Below are 21,660 nucleotides of genomic sequence, written 5' to 3'. Positions count from 1 at the left end.
CACCTCTCAGTGAGACGATGGTCTATCTTCAGGTTTGTAAGTCGACCAATAATAGACATCTTTGTGTGATTTTTACAACCTTCAAATAAAGGACTATTTACAGAATTTAACAGTTCAAAGAACTGTCGACACTGAGGGTTTGGATATTCGTCAACGTGTATCGGTGGTTCATTATCTACTGACACTACATCATACTGGGAGGGAAGAAACTGATGGTAAGTGTCTAGAAATACACTAGCTACTACATCATGCACCATCAGTGAGTATGGATTTGGATTGTTTGACGATTGCTCTCCCACTACCGCTACAACATCAGATGTTGTTCCTATCTCTGTATTTTGATGATATTCCCACTCATAGTAATTTTCAAAAAACCCTCTTCTCATTAGATGTTCTCTTATTTCATCTGGTTCCTTATAGCAACAATTTTTACACTTTTTACAAGGACATTTAATCTCAGAAATCATGCTTTTTGTACGAGCAAAATCTAAAAACTCTTCCAACCCTCTCATAAATCTTAAACTAAACTTTTTATTTTTTCTTCGGTTGTACATCCAACTTCTTTCTTGCCTAAAATTCATTTTTAACACCTATATATAATATAATAATATAATTATTCAACTGATTAGTAAAGTAAGTTAATGACAATAAAAATATATAAAACAATTCATGAAAATAACAACATATGATAATAATATAATTATTCTAATAAAAATTATTAAAGCAAATTAATGACAATAAAAATAAAATATAAAATAATAAAAAATATAAAAAACTCAAGTAAATAACAAAGGAAATAAAATATGTACTAATTAAATAATAAAATTAAATCAAATTAATGACAATAAAAATTAAATATAAATAATAAAAATGAATAAAACAACTCATGTAAAGATAAAAAACAAGCTACATAATAGAATAAGAAAATCACTAACCTCTTCTAATTCTTTAGTTTCCGAAATATACAATGCATAACAATTCTGCGTCTTATTTATACAAAACATGGCGACAACACGGGGATTACAAACCCGTCGCCATTTTTCGAATTCAAATTAAAAAAATACGGCAACCAAAGGGCTTCCAACCGTTCCGTCGCCTATATTTTAAAAAAAATAAAAATACAAAACAAAAAACTTAGCGATGAAATGGCGATTAAGATCGTCGTCGCCAACAATTAAAATAAAAAAAAACAATTCTGGTCTTCCTGGCGACTATATGGCGACCACCAAAACCCGTCGCCCACTATTAAAATAAAAATAAAAAAATATTGTCTTTCTGGGCGACTAATTGGCGTCCATACAACCCGTCGCCAACTATTAAAATAAAGAAAAGAATAAATGCTTCTGGCGACTGATTGGAGACCACGGAGCCCGTCGCCAAAGTACTTTCTCAGTTGGGGAGTAATCCGTCCCTCGCCTTGCCGTCGCCACGGACGACCAACTATTCCCCTCGCTAATTCAATAGTTATTTGTAGTGTATTATTATACAAATACGATTTATATTATGTTAATACAATTATTATTACACTAATATGACTATTATATTACAAATACGACTAGTACTACTCAAATTACATATTAATTAGAATATCACAATACATATATGACTAATATTAAACTAATAATAATATATTAATACTCCTACGGTCTATTTGGTTAGTGATACAAAATTGTGGTGATAAGAATGATTTATAGTGTAAAATTTCATCAAAAGTTTCATGTCATTCTCATGGTGATGAAACTTTGATCACAAAAAAAGTTTTGTTTACAAATTTTCACTACCACCTAATACCACCCCTCCCAATGGTAATGCATTGGAATAAATTTTATGTAGAAAATGAGATGATTGAAGTGTGACAAGCATGGCTACTAAGTAGCCAAAAGATTTTTCAACCAAAATTACACTATTTTTAATTCTCATTATCACCGTTTATTATCATCTACCAAACGGGCTGCTAGTAATACACTAATACAACTCACATGAAAGTATAAGACATTAGTCTATAAATATATATAGTTCACAAGACGAACCACTAATAGCTCGTGGGCTAATAGTTCGAGTGATTTGTTTTGCCTTTTTTGCAAAAGGCCTGGGGTTTGATTCCTAACTCTTGATTCGACAATGGGTTTTATTTGCAGTTTAATGGAGTTAGCATGACTAAAACAATTTGTTTTTTAAAAGGCAATCAGATTGCTACCATTCTAATTAGTTGCAATTAGTGACCAAGTGGATGAAATCTAGCCGTCATTGACGACTAAATGGCTACCAAAAGTGATCAGGTGGTCGTTAATGGTAACGACATGACTACTATTTTACTCTTGCGACTGTATATAACAACTAAAACACATTCTATCTATTAGACAGTAATGACCAAATGGCTACAATTTCGTCTTTGTCGGTATTCTGTGTTTTTTTCCCTATTTGAACGGAGGAGGTAATACAAATTTTCCACATTTGAATGTACAGATACATACACATACAAGTACTGTATTGGTGTAATCTTACTGGTTGGATAACTTTGGAGTATCATATAACATGAAGTAGTACTTGTGAGGAACCCACACTCAGGCCACCACCTGAAAATAGGCAGTCTGAGCAACACATCACTCAAGTATCTCATCTCCTAAATTATTTTCTATTTTGATCATAAGAAAAATTGCGGTGAATAATATATTTTCGTTAATTTTAATATAATACTAGTAATTTTTGATTAACTACAAAATAATACTATTTTAGAAGTATGTTTTTCAAGGACGGATTCAAGACCTGTCAACGTTGTCAACTAACAATATTCAAATTATGTATAAAATCATGTCTTGGTTAAATTGGTAGGATTTTTAATCACTATGTGATAGCATTGACCAAGGTTCAAACTTTAGTAGCCACAACTTTTTAAAAATATTGTCGATATCACTTAATTTTGTTCTACATTCGCCCTTAGTATTTTTCAATGATAATATCAATTTGTTTAATTATCAATTTATCTTTTTTTTGCCAAATAAACTACTATAAATAAAAGTTTCGCAAAATTGGTATAATTCATGACTGATCAAATATTAGTATTATACTCCCTCCGTTCTTTTTTGATCTTCCACTTTGGGTTTTTCACACATATTAAGGAAGATAGAATCTTTGGGTTGTAGTGGGTATTATTTTAATTAAATAGTAGTGTGAAGTAATGATTGTATTGAAAGTATGAGAGAAAAAATAATTATAAATAAAAGAAAAGAGGTATATTAAAAGAAAATGGGGGGTTTTAAGGGGTAAAAGTGGGATAAAAACTTTCTAAAAATTGAAAGTATTCTAAAGTGAAAGAACTTTTGAAACTACCCGTTATAGTAATGTGGAAGATCAAAAAAGAACTGAGGGAGTAGTAGGAAAATTAGCAAAAATTTATGTTATTCACAATATTTTTTTATGATAATATTCTTGTATTTATCTATTTCTATGGGAATTTTTTGGGGTAACAATCTGATTTCGACAGACTACTAATAACCAGTAAAGCCAAATTGAGCAGCAAAGGTACAACAATGCATGGAAGCTCAAATAATTGTCCTCTGTCTCTGTTTGTAATACTTGCAAGCAAGTACTCTTCTAAAACTAACAGTAAAAATACTACTCATGAACCAACACGTGAAATAATGATTCTGATCTCCATCAGATAACAGTGAATAATACACTAGTGTTGTATTCTTTTTTAACCCATCGAAGTCTGAGTTCTGTTGAGCCGCTCACGTACCGTGTTTGTCGTGTCTCATATTAAGTTATGTAGTGAATAATGATGTATTCCATGCCAAGCTTGGCTAAAATATGAGGTCCAACTACATATTCAATTAGAGTTGCTCAACAGGCTGAGCCGGGTCAAGGTGCAGGTCTGGGCTGGTCAGAGTCTGTTTAAATCCAGTCCACTTTGTCCTATTTTTAAAAATTTATAAAATAATTTTTTATTTGATTTTATGGTCTGTTGGGATGACCCACCTATGTATATAATAATATCATATAACAATATAAAAAAAGTGGTAAAATATTTTACTTCAACCAATTCCTATAATTATTCGACCCGGCTCGGCTCGGCCCGACCCTCGACACTAAGGCACATTAATAACCCGACCCATTATTGACTAGACCAGTAAAATGTGACCCGACCCCTGACCTGTTGTGCCGACCTGCCCCGTTGAACACCTCTATATACAATCATGTTGTCTTGGGTCGTTCATGTGTACGATACTTTGTGCCACATCATACCGTGTCATGTTGTATCGTCTCATGCGCAACTCACTTCCATCTTTACTCTTTTACCTAGACCCTCATACGTTCCAAACTCAACGCACACTACTAAAAAACACGGAGCTTTTCGATGAAAAACTATGGTTTTTTCTACGGTTTTAACCGTCTAAAATATATTTTCGACGCTTGAAGAAACATCTAATAAACTGTAGTTACAAATTTTCGACACTTTTTTTTCAACGCTTTTTACAGTGGATGCTATATCTTTTTTCCGACGCTTTTTACTGTGGGAAAAAAGATTTCCCGCCTTAAATCCATACAACAATTTCACGTTTTTAGACGCTTTGAAGCGTGGAAAATACTGAAAATGTTCGACACTTTTTTATGTGGAAATGCTGAATTTTTTAGACGCTTTTTCATGTGAATAGTACTTAATACTTTAAACGCTTTTATACGTCTAAATGAAAATAAACCCTTTAAAGCCCTTGATATCTAGATATATGCTTTAGACATTTACATGCGTTGAAAATGTATTTATTTTCCATACTATATTAAATTCATCAAACATACATAATTACTAATGAATATCATACCAAATCAATCATATCCACAAAAGTATTAGCATTTGATATTCATATACGCACATACATTCAGTGATTTAGCTTTGACCTTAAGTTTTTGTAGCTTGGTCAAAAAAGTCCAAGCAACATATGTGCTTAATTTGATCAATATTCACATACACGTTGAAGGCCTGCAGAATTGTTTTTATTATGTTGCAATTTCCACTCTAGCACCAAGACCTTCGCAAAAGATGATTTGTTGGCCATAATATGAACATCAGCTGCAAAAATCTGCAACAAATCAAACAAAATGCACAAATTTTAGCCAAAATACATACTCCCCGTTTGTGATTCAAGGCCAACAATTATTTTCAAATATGGGATTACCTTAATTACCAAACTCCCCATGAATATAAAAAACTTTATATAAGTCATTATCATATCTACTTCATCCAATTGCAAGCAAAATTGCACATAACATAAAAAAAACTAGAAACTACACTTCTACCATAAGCACTAAAAAGTAATATGGAAAAGATTCGATGGATGATAAAAATAATGATGATTCTTAGTTCTTCAACTTCTTCATTTTTTTTTCAAAACTTAGGAAGTAGCCTCATTATTTCCTTTTTATAATTGGGAAATAATCTCATCATTTTTTCTCATAACTTCATCATTTTTTCCCATAACCTCATCACTTTTTCTCTCAACAGACAATAGGTAGGATTTAAGCCCCATAACATCACTTAAAGTACCACCACAATCACCTATCTTGTTTCGTAATTGAGCTTCAATACCAAACACGTGAGATCTACTAAACCCATGACCATAACCAACAACACGCTGATTAGGGGCAAACTTCCAAGTTTCAACTTCTAAACTTTTACTTGAATTTTATCTTTCGCCTAATCTTTCCTCATTCACAAATTCTTGTATGAGACGGTCTCACCATGAGACGTGTCCCATACTTAGTTTAAATAGTCCAATAATAGAAACTTTTAGCATTATGCGCCTTTTGTATGGATTCGTCTCACAGTAAGACGGTTTCAAACAAGAAGGTTTGTTCCTTATTTCCTTTATCTTAGTATTCTAGACATTTCAACCGAAAATATCTAAAACATTCATCCACTAAATTTTTATATTTTTAATAGAAAAATTAATCATCCCTAGTGTATTTAGGATTTTGAGGAGACTAATCCATCATTGATGAACACATTTCTTCTTTCATGCCCATGAAAGTTCTCAAATGGATCTCAATTTCATGCAATTTACAACTTAACCAATGCATCAAGGGAAAAATTGGCTAATGAAGTTTCTCTAAAAGTTTGTATCTTCAAAATCCCACAACTCCATAAGATTAAAAAGAAACATTGGTTAATATATTACAAGGGCACTTCAATTAGCTTAAAAACTGATCATCATCATACTCGATATATACCACTCATACAAAAACTATGATTTACAAGTACTAAATAATCCTTATTGGGCGTTCAAATTTAGTGACTTCTAAGCATTTGAAGTAAACATGACACAATTTTCAAGAACAAATCATTAAAACAACATAAATAGCAAAAAAGAAAAACATTAGTTTGAGAACATCAACCAAATTAAAGTACTCAACAAGGAAAACCAAATAAGCCAAACTAAAAAAGACAATTTTTTCTTTAGAATTTACAAAAATGAAAGTGGGTTAAAGGAGCAAAAACTTACAATATGATCAAGATGAGCATGAGTAATAAAGACAAAATTTTGATGAACAGCATGCAAAGGGCACCTCCCAATATCAAAAACACACTTCAATTCAGGAACAATAACACAAGTTCCCTCTCATTGCATCACCATTAGCATTTGCATATTGATCATGAGTCCGGGCCTACACCATATGAGGTCGGATGGTACCAATGCTGATGGTACCAAAAACCTGATTCAAATTAAACAAAAGATTGAGACTTTTGATATACCCATAAGCCAAAAGATCAAACTATCATAGTTATATCATAGTTATCAAATTTTTTATATTGAGCTAATTATTAAACAAAAGATCAAACAACAAAACCATACAAGTCCCCCCCTTCTAATTGATTGATCATATTCACTAAAATGAACAATGATACACAATTTGTATCAAATATGCATATGAGCAACCCAAACAAATGACAGTAGCAAACAGTAATCATAACTTGATCACGATGGAACATTTTTATTTGTGATGGAAGTATAATATATCAAATAAGGAAGGCTTTCTCTCATTGAATAATCCCAAAAATAGCAGACAAATAGATTCATATTGCACAATGTAGTAAAAAGCTTCGCTCATCTAATTGTGATGGAAGTATAATATACCAAAGGAATCAGCTGAAGAATACAAACTGAAACCTATCCACTCAAGCCAAGCATTTCAAGTAGTGCAAAAATCACACAACTTAAGCATATTCTTATCTTTTTTCATAAATTATCAGAAACATCAAACAGCCCCCTACTAGTTCTCCTCATCTTGGAACTAGAACAACCCTCACAAGTAAATTGCAATATTTAATTCTCCCAAATAACATTAACAACAAATAATCAAGGGCATATGTGAATGAATGCTAAAAAAATAATCAACAACAAAATTCAAAAACTAAAAATTTTAGAAAGTTCATGAAATTGCATTTATATTAACAAGGTACTTCCAATCAGAGAACGGTAACCCCATGGGCATACCCCACATACTCAGCTCTACCAACTGAACCCAGAGTCAATACTCCAGCAACTAATGTCACCATTGCTAGCTTTGCCGGCTTCTTCTCAAGACAAATCCAACTCCATGACAATCACAATTCCAAGTGTTTATAAGAAAAACACAAATGAAACACACACAACTTACAAGTGGGAGGATTCTAAACTTAAAAAAAATTTACAAGTTATGTTTCATAACCAATTGGCCTAAAGAAGAAATTAAAAATGAAAATGGCAGTAGTATTTAACAAAAAAGAGGGTGAGCAATAACTAGTTTCTTTCCACTTGATTCTACTTGAATCAAATCTAAACACAAATCCAATACATAGTATATATTGGTGTACATACAAACCGCCAAATTATCACATGATTTCATCAACAATAACATAATTTCTACATATTTACATAGATTAAAAAACAAAAACAAACAAAAATTCTTGAGATAAAACCAAAATACAACACCATACCTAACTGATTTGGAAGAAAATCAGTGCTGCGGGATGAAGAATTGATTTCGTCCAAAATACAACACCGTTTTGGAAGGCCAAATCGTCCACACTGATTTGGAGGACAACAACTGCTTCACTGTGGCCGGCCGTTATGAAGAACAATGGTCGTTATGAAGGACAACAACTGTTATGAAGAACAATGGCCAATAATGGAGGATGAAGAACAATCGTCAATACAACACAAAATGCGGGATGAAGAACAATCGTGCAAATTACAACAAGCTGAAATCGTCCCACCTGCTTCACTGTGGCCGGCCGGTTGCTGAAGAAGAAGAAGAACAGGGGTTAGGGGTCGCTGAAGAAGAACGGGGGTTAGGGTACGGTGTGGCTGAAGAAGAAGAAGAACATGGGTTAGGGTTTGCAAAATACCGGAATTTTTGAATGAGTACAACAGAGCGGGATTTTGGAATTAGGGTTTTAGAATAAGCGGGATTCCAATTTCTATTAAACCTATTTTTCTTTTTTTTTAAATTTTTTTTGACGCTTTTTAATGAACTAATTTTCAACTCTTTAAACCGTCAAAAATTAAGCGCATAAAGGCTCCGTTTTTTTAGACGGTTGCTCAAATTTCTAAAATGAAGTGTCTAAAAGCTCCATGTTTTTTAGTAGTGGCAATATAGGTGAAGCCGAAAGGCTTATCTAGAATTTAGATGCGTGAGAGGAAGTTCAAAAATTTTTTATATTAATATTAAAGAAAAGATTTTAATGAACGAAGCAAATTTAAAATTTTAGGATATTTGAGCAATTATGTTATGCTGGCAGATTTATAAATATTATGTATATAACTTGCATAAAGTTAGAATAATAATTATAGGTCAGATACATCACATATATTATGTACATTTTCTTATTTTTAAGCGGTTGTGGCCGAACTTCTTCCTACAGAAGTTACACCCTAATAGAATAGAAAAACGACTAGTGTCTAATTTTGTGATACGATATGTCTCAAAATCAAGATCGTTTACAACAAAGGTGTTGCTCTAACCATCTTTTTGTAACAGAAAGATAAGGGTCATGGTTATGATCATCAGCTCAATGTCACGTATAGGCCTGTGCAATGGGCGGGGTTGGGCTTTAGTAGAAACAGAACGGGCTGAATCGGCCTTACAAAATAGAATACGGGCTTTGAATGGGCCGGGCCCCTAAGGCCCGATCCAATCCGACCCATTCATTTTATTGAACATACAAATAAATGGTAGAATTTGAAAATAATAATAATAATAATAAATATTTTGGCTAATTTAAGAGATTCAATAAGTTTGAAGCAGTAATATTAGGAGCCAGATAGCAACTTGCAGTGATCTCACAAAAGAAAATACTATTGGTAAGAGTGAGGCCAACAAAACCCTGCCTAAAGTTTCCGTTAGATCTCACAGTAATGTATGACAGTAACGTATAATTGAATAAGCTCCACATTAGTTATGTATTAATTTATATATATAACTAGTAAAAAAGGAAGGAAATGGACATTGGATCAAAGCCTATTTACAACCCTTTTTTAAACCCTTATCTAACCCTTATCTTTTAATTTTTATAAGTTAAATTTTAAGCCCAACTCTTTTCAAGCCTCTTCATATACAACCCTTACAATCAAGGGCTGGATCAGGGGCTCCAATGAGGATCTAGCCCATTGTACAGGCTTAGTTACGTACAAATTTAGGGTTCGGAGGGAAAAAGTAACCATGCCCATACCCCTTCGAAGAAGAAAACATGAGAAATGCGTGCAATCAATTAAACCCATATTTAAAAAATGGTAAATAAAATTTCTTCTTTCACCGCTGGTACCTCATCATCACTACTCGTTTCCTTTTCTTTATCCAGCCTTAAGTTGTCTCGAGGTACCTTTATCTTTCCCACACTCGTCCTTGAAGCTATAGGGTTATTTTGTTCCTCTCTTTTTTAACCATTGCTAGCAAAAAGACATATTCTTCTTTAGAAACAAACTTCTTTTTGTCTCACTATATATCATGATTTTTTTAGTAATCCCTTCACATCTCTCATGTGTTAAAAAAGTGTCAAGTTTTATATATGGTATGGTATTTTCTGTTCATGAGAAGTTTTTGGCCATCTTACTCTACCTACAATGATAGTCTATTTTTGTATTTTGTAGTCTATTCTTATAAGATGCATCATCATAATCAAACACAATCAAATTGTATTAAAAATGGAAAATTAAAATAAAGATATTAAAATTGTAAAATAAGTATCTTGTATTCGGGCATACCTAAAAGATAAGGACATCTTAATATATTCATATTTCGTTTCTGCGCTCATTCATAAAATGAAAAATGAGAATTTAAAGTTAATTTCACAAATTATCACAAAAATAAACTAAAATGTATTTAAAGTACGTATTTTTTAGGTGCATGCTGATGTACTTATTAACGTTTGTGAACGGAGGTGGTATCATGACTAAAATGAGTGAAAGAAAGAGTAAAACTCAAAGGGGTGAATTTGCTATTGAAAATGTTCATTAGGCCAAGCAATTTTGTAATGTAGAATAATTTGGATTATTAAAAATGTACTATGGAGTATAACATAAAGGTGTAAAATGAGATTCCAAGAGTGCATTGTGATTTACCTCACATACTTTTGTGTAGTCTATACTCAAGGATTTCCATTGTGCATGTGAATTCCTAGTACTTTTAGGCTTAAACAATAGTAGTTAACAATTACAATTGTACAAGTTACTTCAAGTAACTTTCTTCCTTGTATGCATGGAAGATGACTCAAGGTCTAGGGAAACTATAAATAATCAACTTAATCAAACATTCAATGTAAACCTTTATTAAGGTAATCCCTTGATTAATAATTAAGTTACATTTGAGCCAAATGATTTCTAATTTGTTTATTGTCAGGACAAAATACAATCTAAATTCAATTTGTCTTGTTTTAACATTTAATTATTCTAACGTCACTAAATAACTCACATAATTATAGATTTTGAAGGGTATCAAGATAAAACATAAACTTTATCAGTCTATATTTCTTATTCAATATTTAACTACCAAAACACTATTAAATGACTTTTATAAATACAGTTTAAAAAGTTAAATATACATAATATTACCCTAATTAATAATAACCGAGAGTCTGAGACTCCATCTAATGCATTCATTATATCACAAATCATTTTCAAAATGACATATCATAAAAATGACTATGTAAAATCACAAGAATAATTCTATATTAAGTGGATCTTACAATATTTTAAAGCTGTGGAGATAAACAAAGCTCTTTAATCTTTATTTCTTTTTCCTTTTGCAGCAAACACCCGACAGAGTAACTACACCACTTTTTGTTTTGCAGAAGTAGTTTTAAACAGTAGTTCTTGCCTATCAATCCCACCCAGTTTTTTTAGTCGGTTCTTTTTACTTTCTTATAATTTAAAAAAATATTTTTATAATTTTTTCTATTTTTATCTATATATTTTAACTTTTTAAGTGTTAGAATATATAATATATCATAAGGCCTCAATCATTAACTTAAGCTTTTGGTTGAGATGGTTCCTTAAACGTGACAAGAGGTCACGGATTTTAATCTCAACCACCCCTTATTTAAATGGAATATTCAGCACTTGTGCGCTTCACACTTCTAGCTTAATAGGCTATTGTGTGAAGGGGCGTGTTAGAGTATATAACATATTATGGGGCCTCAACCATCAGTTTAATCTTTTGGTTGAATTGATTTCTTAACATTTTAAGTATCATCCACACAATTTAAATATAATTATTATTTCTAATTTTTATTCAATAAACAACTGTGGCAATCTCTTGAATACGGAGTAACTAGATCCTAATTTTAGTTTATAATGACATAACTTGAGATACCATCATACATTTTGCACTAGGACAAAATTTTTTATCTCTCTTAATATGTTGGTATGACCAATTATTTGTGTACCCACTTTTACATTTTAAACCCAAAAGCATCCAAAGCAAATAGAAGTATATACTCATGGGTAACCTTGCAACTTTCAAATCCTAAACATTTCTTGGTTTAGAAAGGAAAGTAGTAAAGAGATTATGGGGAAGAATGGTGGAAGTTCTACTTGGTTAAGTGCTGTAAAAAAGGCATTTAGGTCTCCTAGTAAAGATAAGCAGAACAACAGTGATAAAAGAAGCTGTAGAAGTGAAGATTCAGAACAACATGAACAAGAAAAGGTTCATTTTTTTGTACAAATATCGTATAAATTATGATAGAGTATATAACATGTATTAAGCATTAATCATCGGTTTAAATTTTTAGTTGAATTTTTTTTTTTTTTATGGTTATGGATTTTAATTTCATCCACCATTCTTTTTAGTGGAATTATTAGCGTCATATGAAGAAAACTTATGTTGCATCCACGCTTCTAACTAATGGTTTTCATGCGAGAAATGTGATAGAATATATAACATATATTGGGTCTTAACCATTTGCTTAAACTTTTGGTTGAGTTGATTCCTCAATATATACAAGGGCTTCAACTATCGGCTTAAATTTTTAATTTAATTGGTCGATTGACATGGTATCAATAGCAAATATGACAAAAAGTCACAAATTTGAATTTCTTCTACCCTTGAATGTGATAGAGTATAATAAAACATGTTTTTACGTTTCAATCATCAATTTAAACTTTTAGTTAAGTTAGTTTCTAGAAACCCTTTTAATTACTCACTTTTGTTTTTGTTATGAATCTTATGATGCTTTCGGTTCTTGGATTTTTTTAATTTTTTTTTTTAGAGAAGAGGAAAGCGAAGATGGAATTTTGGAAAAGCCTTGCACAATAAGGACCAAAATAACGGAAAAAAAGCCATAAATAATAATAATAATAATAATAATAATAATAATAATAATATTCGTGCAAGTACAAATGCTGATGGTGGAACACCCATTTTGGAAGTGGAGGAGGAAAAAAGACATGCAATCGAGGTTGCAATAGCGACCGCAGCCGCGGCTGAGGCCGCTGTTGCAACAGCTCAGGCTGCTGTGAAGTTTATGAGGATGACTAGGCCGTGCACATTGTCAAGAGAAACCCAAGCAGCTGTAACTATTCAGAAAATCTTCAGAGGATATTTGGTAAGTTCATTCCCTTTTTTTTCCACTACATGGAATTTTTTAGCATGTTCAACATGTAATCGTCGCAGGGTCTTGAAAAATTAGAGGCCTCAATATTAAATTACGTAGTATATATTTATTGTCTAAATATACAAAGTTTTTTGAAATTGCATAGGACTTTTAGAAATTTTTTCAATTTTTACTCCACCCCAGGGTGTAGTGTTGGTTAGACTGAAAAACTAGCTAGCAGTTTGTGGAATTTCATAATCATGGGTATTTTAAGACAATGAAGTTTCAAATTTTGAATTATACTGAAATGTGTAAAATGATCAGTTGAATCATGCATAAATTATATGAAATTGTAAATAGTGTTTGCTATTGAAAGTTATTTCTTGATTTTTACTAGAGTAAATCTCCCTATCATCATATCCTTCCAAATCTCTCTAGGTGTGAGGGCGATTTGGATTTATTATTTAAACATAGTTAATGATTCATTGTTTTGTAGCACTTTTTTCAGATTATAGGATAGACTGAGAAAAAGGAAGAACTAGGTGAGATTCGATTTCAAGATCACAGATTCATTTCTCTTTGAACTACTCTTGTGAGAGACCCTCTTTCGGTGAAACGACCTCAGAACAAAGAACCTATATGCTAACTAATTGTATTTGTTGGATTATTTAGACCATAAATGAAGAGCGTCTCAATAAGACCGCGTCACACAAAAATTTGTGTTTCTCTATTGTAGCAGTCAATCATATATAAATTTGGTATATGAATTTTGAATTGAGTTAAATTGTCCAAATATTTCAAGGCCAGAAGAGCACTCAGAGCACTAAAAGGACTGGTAAAACTGCAAGCATTAGTAAGAGGGCACAATGTAAGGAAGAGAACAACATTAACACTGGCCCGAATGCAAGCCCTTCTTCGAGTTCAAACTCGAGTCTGTGATGAACGTCGCAGACTTTCAATCTCACGCGAAGGAAGCCTTAGCTCGAGTTTTTTTACCGACAAAAATCCCCCGGTAAGTAGGAGGATTCTGCACCACGATAAACCAGTTTGTTTCGGTTCACAATTTCCTCTGACTATTTGTTGTAATGCAGTCAAAAGAAGGAGACTGGGATGAAAATCAGAGTTTTGAAAAAGAAATGGAGTTAATGTCTATGTTTGGAATGACTCAAGAAAGTGGTTGCAATTTTGAAAGAGATCTTGCCTGTGCCTTCTCTGATAAGGTTCTTTATTTCTCTTTTCTTTCAAGATTATGAAGGTGTTTAGCAAATTAGCTTATTGGAAAATTTTATCTTATTTTGATACAAATAGGGGGTAGGGTGTTCAAACCATCTAATGCTAATGTTTGGTAAATTAGCTGGTTGAAACAGCTTATTATTATGAATAAGCTGTTTCTAAATAAGCTGCTTATAGCAGCGCGTTCAAAATAAACCAGTTAATAAAATCAGTTGGTCAAATCATCTACTATAATCAGCTATTAGCTACCAGCTACTTGCCGTTTGCTAAACACCCTCAATGTCTCTTTGATCATTAATTTACTAATACTCTGGATCGGATCTAGGATAAAATTATATGTTGGTAATATTTTAATAAATGTGTTCCAAGGAGGTTTGAAATCAAGTCATTAAATTCACATAGATCCAACACATACATTAGGGTCTTTAAGCATATAATTTTATATATAAGTGGAATATTGTCTGTTGACATTATTAACTGATCTTAAATTCACCTCTGCTAATGCCTTTCTTTATATGCTTTTGTATAAAGTTTATAGTTAATAAATAAACTAAAGCTTACTAGAATGTAAATCATAGTTTTGCCACATTCCTTTTACTTGAAGGAATTAAAGCTGATCAAGTTTCCCTAGTCTGATTTTTGAATGAGTTTGAGCACTTTTACTTTCTTTTTGATTTGAAAGTGCATCTTGTTGAGATATTAGATAATCGTAAATAATAGAGAGAATCTATGGGGACTTCAATTATTTGAAAATAAGGCTTTGGTGTTGTTGAGTGTATTTGGCAATTGGTTTTTGTACTGACTTTTGACTTTTGACTTTTGATTTTTATGATTCAGTAGCTTAAATAGTCAAAAAAAGTATTTAATAAATGGTTTTTAATAAGTCAATTAAATAGATGAGTTTTGAGTAAAAATATAAAATTTAATATGACTAGCTTTTTTAGTGACATGGGGTTTATAACCCATTTTTCTCTCATAGTAATTTGGTTCAAATGAGTTATCAGCCAGTTATAGACTTAGTAATAGTCATTTACCAAACAAACTTATTGTTAGGAATATGACGCTGACTCAATCAAGTAATGAGTTTTATAAGGCACTAGTCTATTGAGAGACGTATCTCAAGCGCAGGCCATTAAAGATTAATGTCTACTTATCGTATTCTTAATGCCTACTAATATTATCCTTAATGCTTACTTATCATATCCTTAATGCATACTTTTAATATCTTAAATGTCTACTTACGTCATTTTTAATGCTTACTTACAATATTTTAAAAAATATATAATGAACTGACCCAATTGGAGAGGTCTCTCAAAGAGACCGTCTCTCACAAGAATCCGTGCTACTGTTTTAGGCTATCTAGCCAGAACCAATTCAATTGGTTCAAGCCTAGTCTAGAATTTTGGTCTAGCCCACAAGTCTAGTCCAATATCAACTATAGACTAAGCCTCTTTTCTTTGGATGCAAAATAAGGAATGTTGCAAAACACGTTACAAGACTAAACACATTTTAATTCAATGTCTGTTTTGAGACAACCTTGTAACTATGAGAATGTCTTGTGTTGATCCACAATAGTGTAAATCAACTTTAAAAGATACAAAAAATAGTATATTTTTCTACTTAATAAGTACAATCATTACAATCATTTAGAAAATATTTGCTATTTTTAGATAGGTGCACATTAAAATAATGTGAACTAAGTTCATATAAGACTTGCGACAACCATTAACTATTTGTTCGCATTTATTCCATGGACAGATATGGAAATCCCACATGAAGGAATCAGAAGAAAATGTAGATGGTGATATGAGATGGAGGGAAGCAATTCAATGGGAAAGACCAGGGAGATATTCTTGTGATCAAAGAACACCCATCAAAATACTTCAACTAGACAACACACATCACAAGCTCTTGTCAAGTTATCTCAAACTTAGGGAGGAAAATTCTCACCAACAAACCAAATCTAATCTATATTCATCTTACCAAACACCTACTAATCAATATCAACCCAAACTAAAACATCTACATGTTCATTCAGCTAGTCCGAGTTGCTTTAGACAAGACGAACTCAACTATCTAAAGTCTCAAACACCGCGCTTGGACTCCTCTTATCGAAACAATGTTGTAGTTCCAAGTTACATGGCTGAAACCGCATCTGCTAAGGCTCGCACCCGATCGTTAAGTGTGCCTAGAGAACAAAGACCCCCTACACCGGAAAGAGAAGGGATAGGAATTCCTAAAAGGCGTTTGTTTTTCGGCTCTTCAGAAGAAGTACCTTCACCGTCTTGCAGAAATACACCAAGGGTGCAGAGATAATCTAAAAGTAAAACAATTAGTTTCAACTATAATTCTTGTATATTTGATGGCTCTTATTAAGTTGAGTTGAATTTATTGTCAATGTCAATCTTTAATTTATCGATGTGGGATAAACCATCCCAATAGCTCTAAGCTTAAGAGCTTGCTAGATAATTATTTCATGGTCTAGGGTTTAGTACTAGGGAGTATTTGCTACCTAAATTTTAGGATGACAAAAATCTTTACATGTGAGAAATTTAATTATCAGATGCTGCAATTCTCTTATAATTCACAGTATGTATAAATTTTAGTTGTACTCGTTAGAAATAGAGGTATTTATTCAAGTCTTTAGGCGGAGTTTAGGAATAATATTTTGAATCGAATTATTTATAGTTCTTTGTATGTCTATCTAGACAATCAAATTTGATTTATGTTTCTGAATTATTTCAGATCGAGTAGAGTCATATGATCGATTTCAGTTAATCGGATCAGCTTAATTTAGAACTCAAAATATCTTATATTTCTACTATTCTTGCAAGAAAGTGCCCAAGTACTACTACACTGTTGGACTTCTTGCACTTAAAAGAAACATAAAATAAACATACAATAAACATACAAAATTTCCAGCTGATCAGTTGCAAGAAACATCCAACTTATTCCTAGATTTCATAACTACCGATTCTCTCGAAAGCTGTAAAGAAAAACTCGAAAGGAGCTTCGAGAAGAACAAAAGACATACTAGTTCAACCAGTGGAATGGCATATCGGAGCTTGCCTTGGAGTTATTGCAAGTAATGGGGCTGTTGCTCTCGCTGCTATCCGAAAATGTAGCAAGTGTTTTCTGAAGAACCCCAGAAGGAGACGAGACTGTTGTCGCTGGCGGTGTGACAAACTTGGTCTCACCGGCATCTGATATTGCCAGATTACCCGGCCTTAAAACTTCGGCTAATGGGCCACCGGGTGTGGTTGTGGACGAAACCCATGAGTCAATAAGCCCGAGGCCCATGTGGATTTGGCACATCTCGTCATCAATGGTATTGCCATTTGATGAGAGTTTATTACAATTTCCACCAATGTTTTTGTTGCCTGCCATACCCATTGACCAAGTATCAATCAAAGGCCTCTCTAGCAAGCCCAATTCATCAGATTTGGTATTAAAACCAGAATTGGAATTCAAATTTAAGGTCTCCCCATCACATTGGTTATGAAAAACTGAGGAACCCATGTTTGCTTGATGCACCAAATGATTCCATTGTTGCTCATCAGTCCAACCCAAGTTCCTACAAAAACATAAAATTAACAATCAATTCTTGAAGTCAAATTGGAGATCTAAAAAACTAAACATTCACCAAAATGACCCACTTAAAGTCCCCAAATCACAAAACAATTCAAATCACCAATAAAGACTGCAAACAAAATGTCAAAGGCTTAATCACAAAATAATGAAATTGGCTACATGTACCAATTAAGACCAATAAAACAAGCTTAAAACAATATATAAACAAGAATTAGAAAAACCCACCTAGAATCCTCAAAAGGTAATTCATAAGACCAATTAAGACCAAAAAAAAAAAACCTTAAAACAACCCATAATCAAGAATTAGAAAAACCCACCTAGAATCCTCAAAAGGATTAGTAGGAGAGACTAAATGATGATCAAATATGGAAGCTTTAGTAGAAGATTGAAGATTAGACGCCACACATTGAGGATTAGACGAAGAAGAGTCGCTCAAGCGAGTCTTCTTAGGAGGTGCAATATTATCTTTGTCAATGATACTGTTGTTGAGGGAAAGATTGGAAATGGAATGTTGTTGTTGTTGTTGTTGCTGTTGTTGAAGTTCCACATGCTTTCTTGAACGGGGACGTCCTCTATGCATGTGACGCTCACAGTACTTTTGATTAGGCGCCACGTCCCTTGAGCACCTCCATTTCTTTCCGTCGGTTCTTCTACACCTTCCTGGTTCGGCATCCTTACTATTTCCACTCCATCTCATGCTTATTCCACTCCCATACTTCCCTAACACTGCCCTTCCACCAAATGCCAACCCAAAAAAACACAGAATTATCAGAAAACAACCCAATTGTAGGAGCATTAAGCTTCTATATGTGAAATTATATAGGTATATAAATGCTACATATTATAGATTAGAGCAGCAACTCCCATTCAAATCCCCATTAGTTAAGATTACTTATTTATTGTTCATGTGTTTTGCTACTTTAGAGGGGTGTGCTCCCTAAGCCCCACATAAAATTTAAGAATTGTGTTTTATACATGCAGAAAAAACTCAGTTTTAATAAATAGAGATATACACTATTGTTATGGATTTTGCATACTAAATTTAAAAATTTTAATTAGATTAATTTACAAATTACAGTTTGACACTTTTGTAAATTACGGTCTCAATGTTTATTACTTGTGAATTACAACCACTAAAGTATTAAGTCTACCGCGTTCAAGCCAAATCACAAAATTCCAACTACTAAAATGGTTGGAATTCTGTGAATTGACCTGAACATTGTAGAATTTGATAATTTGCTGGCTGTAATTCGCATAAAATAAACATTAAGGTTGTAATTCGCAAAAGTACTAAGCCTGACTATCCGGTAAAGCTTTTTGAGATAAGTGTGTCAAACTCAAAGGAAAGGGAGTACTATAGTTTGTTCATCAAGATACATGCAAAAAAAGCACAAAATTGAGAGAAAAAAGAAATGGGTTTTGAAGTGACATACAATAGGAAGCAGGGACAAATGTGGGAGCAAAATTGGTAGCAAATGATGAATAGAGAAGATCAGGAGGAACAGGAAGAGATGCCATCATGTACTTGTATATCATTGCTTGTCTTTCCAATTCTTTCCATTGTGCTGCTGTAAATGGAAACCCCATTGTTGTAGCCATACCAACTGTAATTGGAATAAACAAACAAACAAAAATTATAGCTTCAATTTGGAAAAAGTAGAGTACTAAATCCCAAAAATGGGTGGAATTTCTCTCCTTTTTTGGTACTATAATGTCTTTGATCTTTTTAGAACAGACAAAGCTATGATTTTTTATGTTTGTAAGCAACACAATGTAAAGGAATACAAAAATAAGAATTGAAAAGAACAGGAGATGATAATGTAAAAAATTGAGCTAGGAAATGTGCTAAAAATCTAATCTTGGTAACAACAGTGCCACAATAATGTCCAAACCTTTATTTTTTTAGTAAGGGGACAATTATTTACAAAATAATATGCAATGGGGATCAAACCTAACAAGAATATCTAATCTTGATAAGATAGAAACAATTAAAAATTAGATCTTGCTCTATATTAAAGTATTAATTATCCATTAAACCCAAATGTTGTTGAACAACATGCATATCTATGTCAATTAAACACAAAACACAAACTTCGAGACTCCAGGAACAAACTCAACCAAAATCGTAAATTAATACAAAAAGTCCTAATATATGTTATATGGCCTATCACGCCTATTCACTCAAGCCTTTTATGTTAAAAGTGGGCTTGTACATAACAAAACCCGCATAAGAGAAAAGTTGATTACACACAAATCCGATAAGGTTCCATCCTACAAACCCGATGAAGTTTTATGAGTGTTTGGAATCCTCTCTAAATGATGTCTCACACAGGTAAATTAGATTCAAACCGGTTATTATATTCTATCACGTTGGACTCTGATACCAAATACGCCAATAGTTGAAGCAATGACAAGGACATGAGTAAAGACATAATTATAAAGGTATGATATTTAGTAAGAAAACATTCTAATTTCTAAAGTTGTGATCTTTTCCCTATAAAAAAAATGGATTAAGTCAAAGAACAAAAAAGAAAAATAAAATGTGGGGTTTTTTTCTCTGAAATTAAAAGAAAAATAAGTCAAAAACTATACCTGAAGATTTGAAGAAAGGATTTGCAGGAGAGTAATATGAAGAAGAAACATCAAAAGGCTGCAAGCCTCTTACAAAAACAGCAGAAGAAACAGCACAACTTGTAGTTGTATTAGTTGTTGAACAATGAACAGAAGAGGGTGAATTACTACTGTGGTAATTACTCATCATATTGTTATACCCATTACTTGTGGGCCCACTATTTCCATCACCATCACGATCATCATGATGATCATCATCATCAAGATCTCTTTTACTTAAAAATGAACGGTCCTGATCTTGCTGCAATTTCAGACCCAGCTCAACTACAACTACTTGACCTTCTTGGAATTTCTTGTTTGAAACGCCAATTTCATTACTATATGTAGAAGCAGTACACTTTGTCATTTTTGTAAATTTATAAATAATTTTGAATTTTAAAAGAAACCCAGAAAAAATTTTGTTACTTTTTGAATTTAATTTCTTTTAATGGTCAGAACCCACTAAAGGAATTTAGAAAAGGAAGTAAAGAAATTTGGTTTTATAGAATTTTTGAATTGTTTTCTCTCTCTAGGGATTTAATAAATAGAAGAGAGAGAAGTGATTAGAGAAATGGTTGCCGCCATACTTGGCCTTTGCTTTGCTTCCATGCTTCCAACATTCACACCATTTTGCATAAAGTAGTCACCCTCTCTCTCTACAATGTTTTGTTTCTCTCTCTATGATATAATTGAGATGTTTTTTTCAACTTGTGACTTTATTTTTGTTTTTTTTAAATGGCTTTATTATTATTTGGATGATGACATTTATAATGTGTACATAATAATCAAGAAAAAATTATTTTATCTATAGATATTCACATGAAATTGAATATAATTAATATTCTATGTATTTATTTTAACATCCTAATAATAAATAAAAATTACTTCAAAACAATAAAATATAAAGTATTTTATATATTTCAAAGCAAATACGAGATTAAATTATACTACTTTTAAAAATGACTAAATTTTTTCTTATATACAGCCCTAAAGGTTATTATTATTATTATTATTATTATTATTATTATTATTATTATTATTATTATTATTAAGGTATTTCATTTCATATAAAGAGAGTTTATAAGAAATTGGTGAGCACTCACACCCTTTTGAATACAAAAAGCTAATCTCAAGTAAATGTATGCTCTAGACTCGGTGTTACT

At 32.3% G+C, this 21,660-nt stretch overlaps 2 protein-coding genes and 1 long non-coding RNA gene across 3 annotated transcripts; 1 reads left to right on the top strand and 2 right to left on the bottom strand.

The window, feature by feature from the left end:
- Positions 1-4,697: 4,697 nt before the first annotated feature.
- Positions 4,698-8,407, bottom strand: LOC130802592 (uncharacterized). Its single transcript, XR_009039778.1, has 3 exons — positions 7,973-8,407; positions 6,498-6,708; positions 4,698-5,078 (listed from the first exon to the last, which is right to left on the bottom strand). It is a non-coding gene; the product is annotated as an uncharacterized LOC130802592 (long non-coding RNA).
- A 3,413-nt stretch (positions 8,408-11,820) lies between these two features.
- Positions 11,821-16,967, top strand: LOC130802587 (protein IQ-DOMAIN 17-like). The gene is made up of 5 exons (XM_057666599.1): positions 11,821-12,177; positions 12,740-13,075; positions 13,866-14,075; positions 14,155-14,283; positions 16,055-16,967. The coding sequence occupies exons 1-5, from the start codon at positions 12,040-12,042 to the stop codon at positions 16,610-16,612; spliced, it is 1,371 nt and encodes a 456-aa protein (XP_057522582.1). The 5' UTR covers positions 11,821-12,039; the 3' UTR covers positions 16,613-16,967.
- A 97-nt stretch (positions 16,968-17,064) lies between these two features.
- Positions 17,065-21,226, bottom strand: LOC130802582 (growth-regulating factor 7). Its single transcript, XM_057666596.1, has 4 exons — positions 20,480-21,226; positions 19,321-19,491; positions 18,205-18,613; positions 17,065-17,870 (listed from the first exon to the last, which is right to left on the bottom strand). The coding sequence occupies exons 1-4, from the start codon at positions 20,862-20,864 to the stop codon at positions 17,330-17,332; spliced, it is 1,506 nt and encodes a 501-aa protein (XP_057522579.1). The 5' UTR covers positions 20,865-21,226; the 3' UTR covers positions 17,065-17,329.
- Between the last annotated feature and the right edge of the window lie 434 nt (positions 21,227-21,660).

Source organism: Amaranthus tricolor, chromosome 2, assembly GCF_026212465.1.
Source record: "Amaranthus tricolor cultivar Red isolate AtriRed21 chromosome 2, ASM2621246v1, whole genome shotgun sequence".
In the NCBI taxonomy this organism is placed as follows: Eukaryota; Viridiplantae; Streptophyta; class Magnoliopsida; order Caryophyllales; family Amaranthaceae; genus Amaranthus; species Amaranthus tricolor.
Note: the sequence above shows the minus strand (reverse complement) of the source record. Positions and strands in the feature narration are given on the sequence as shown.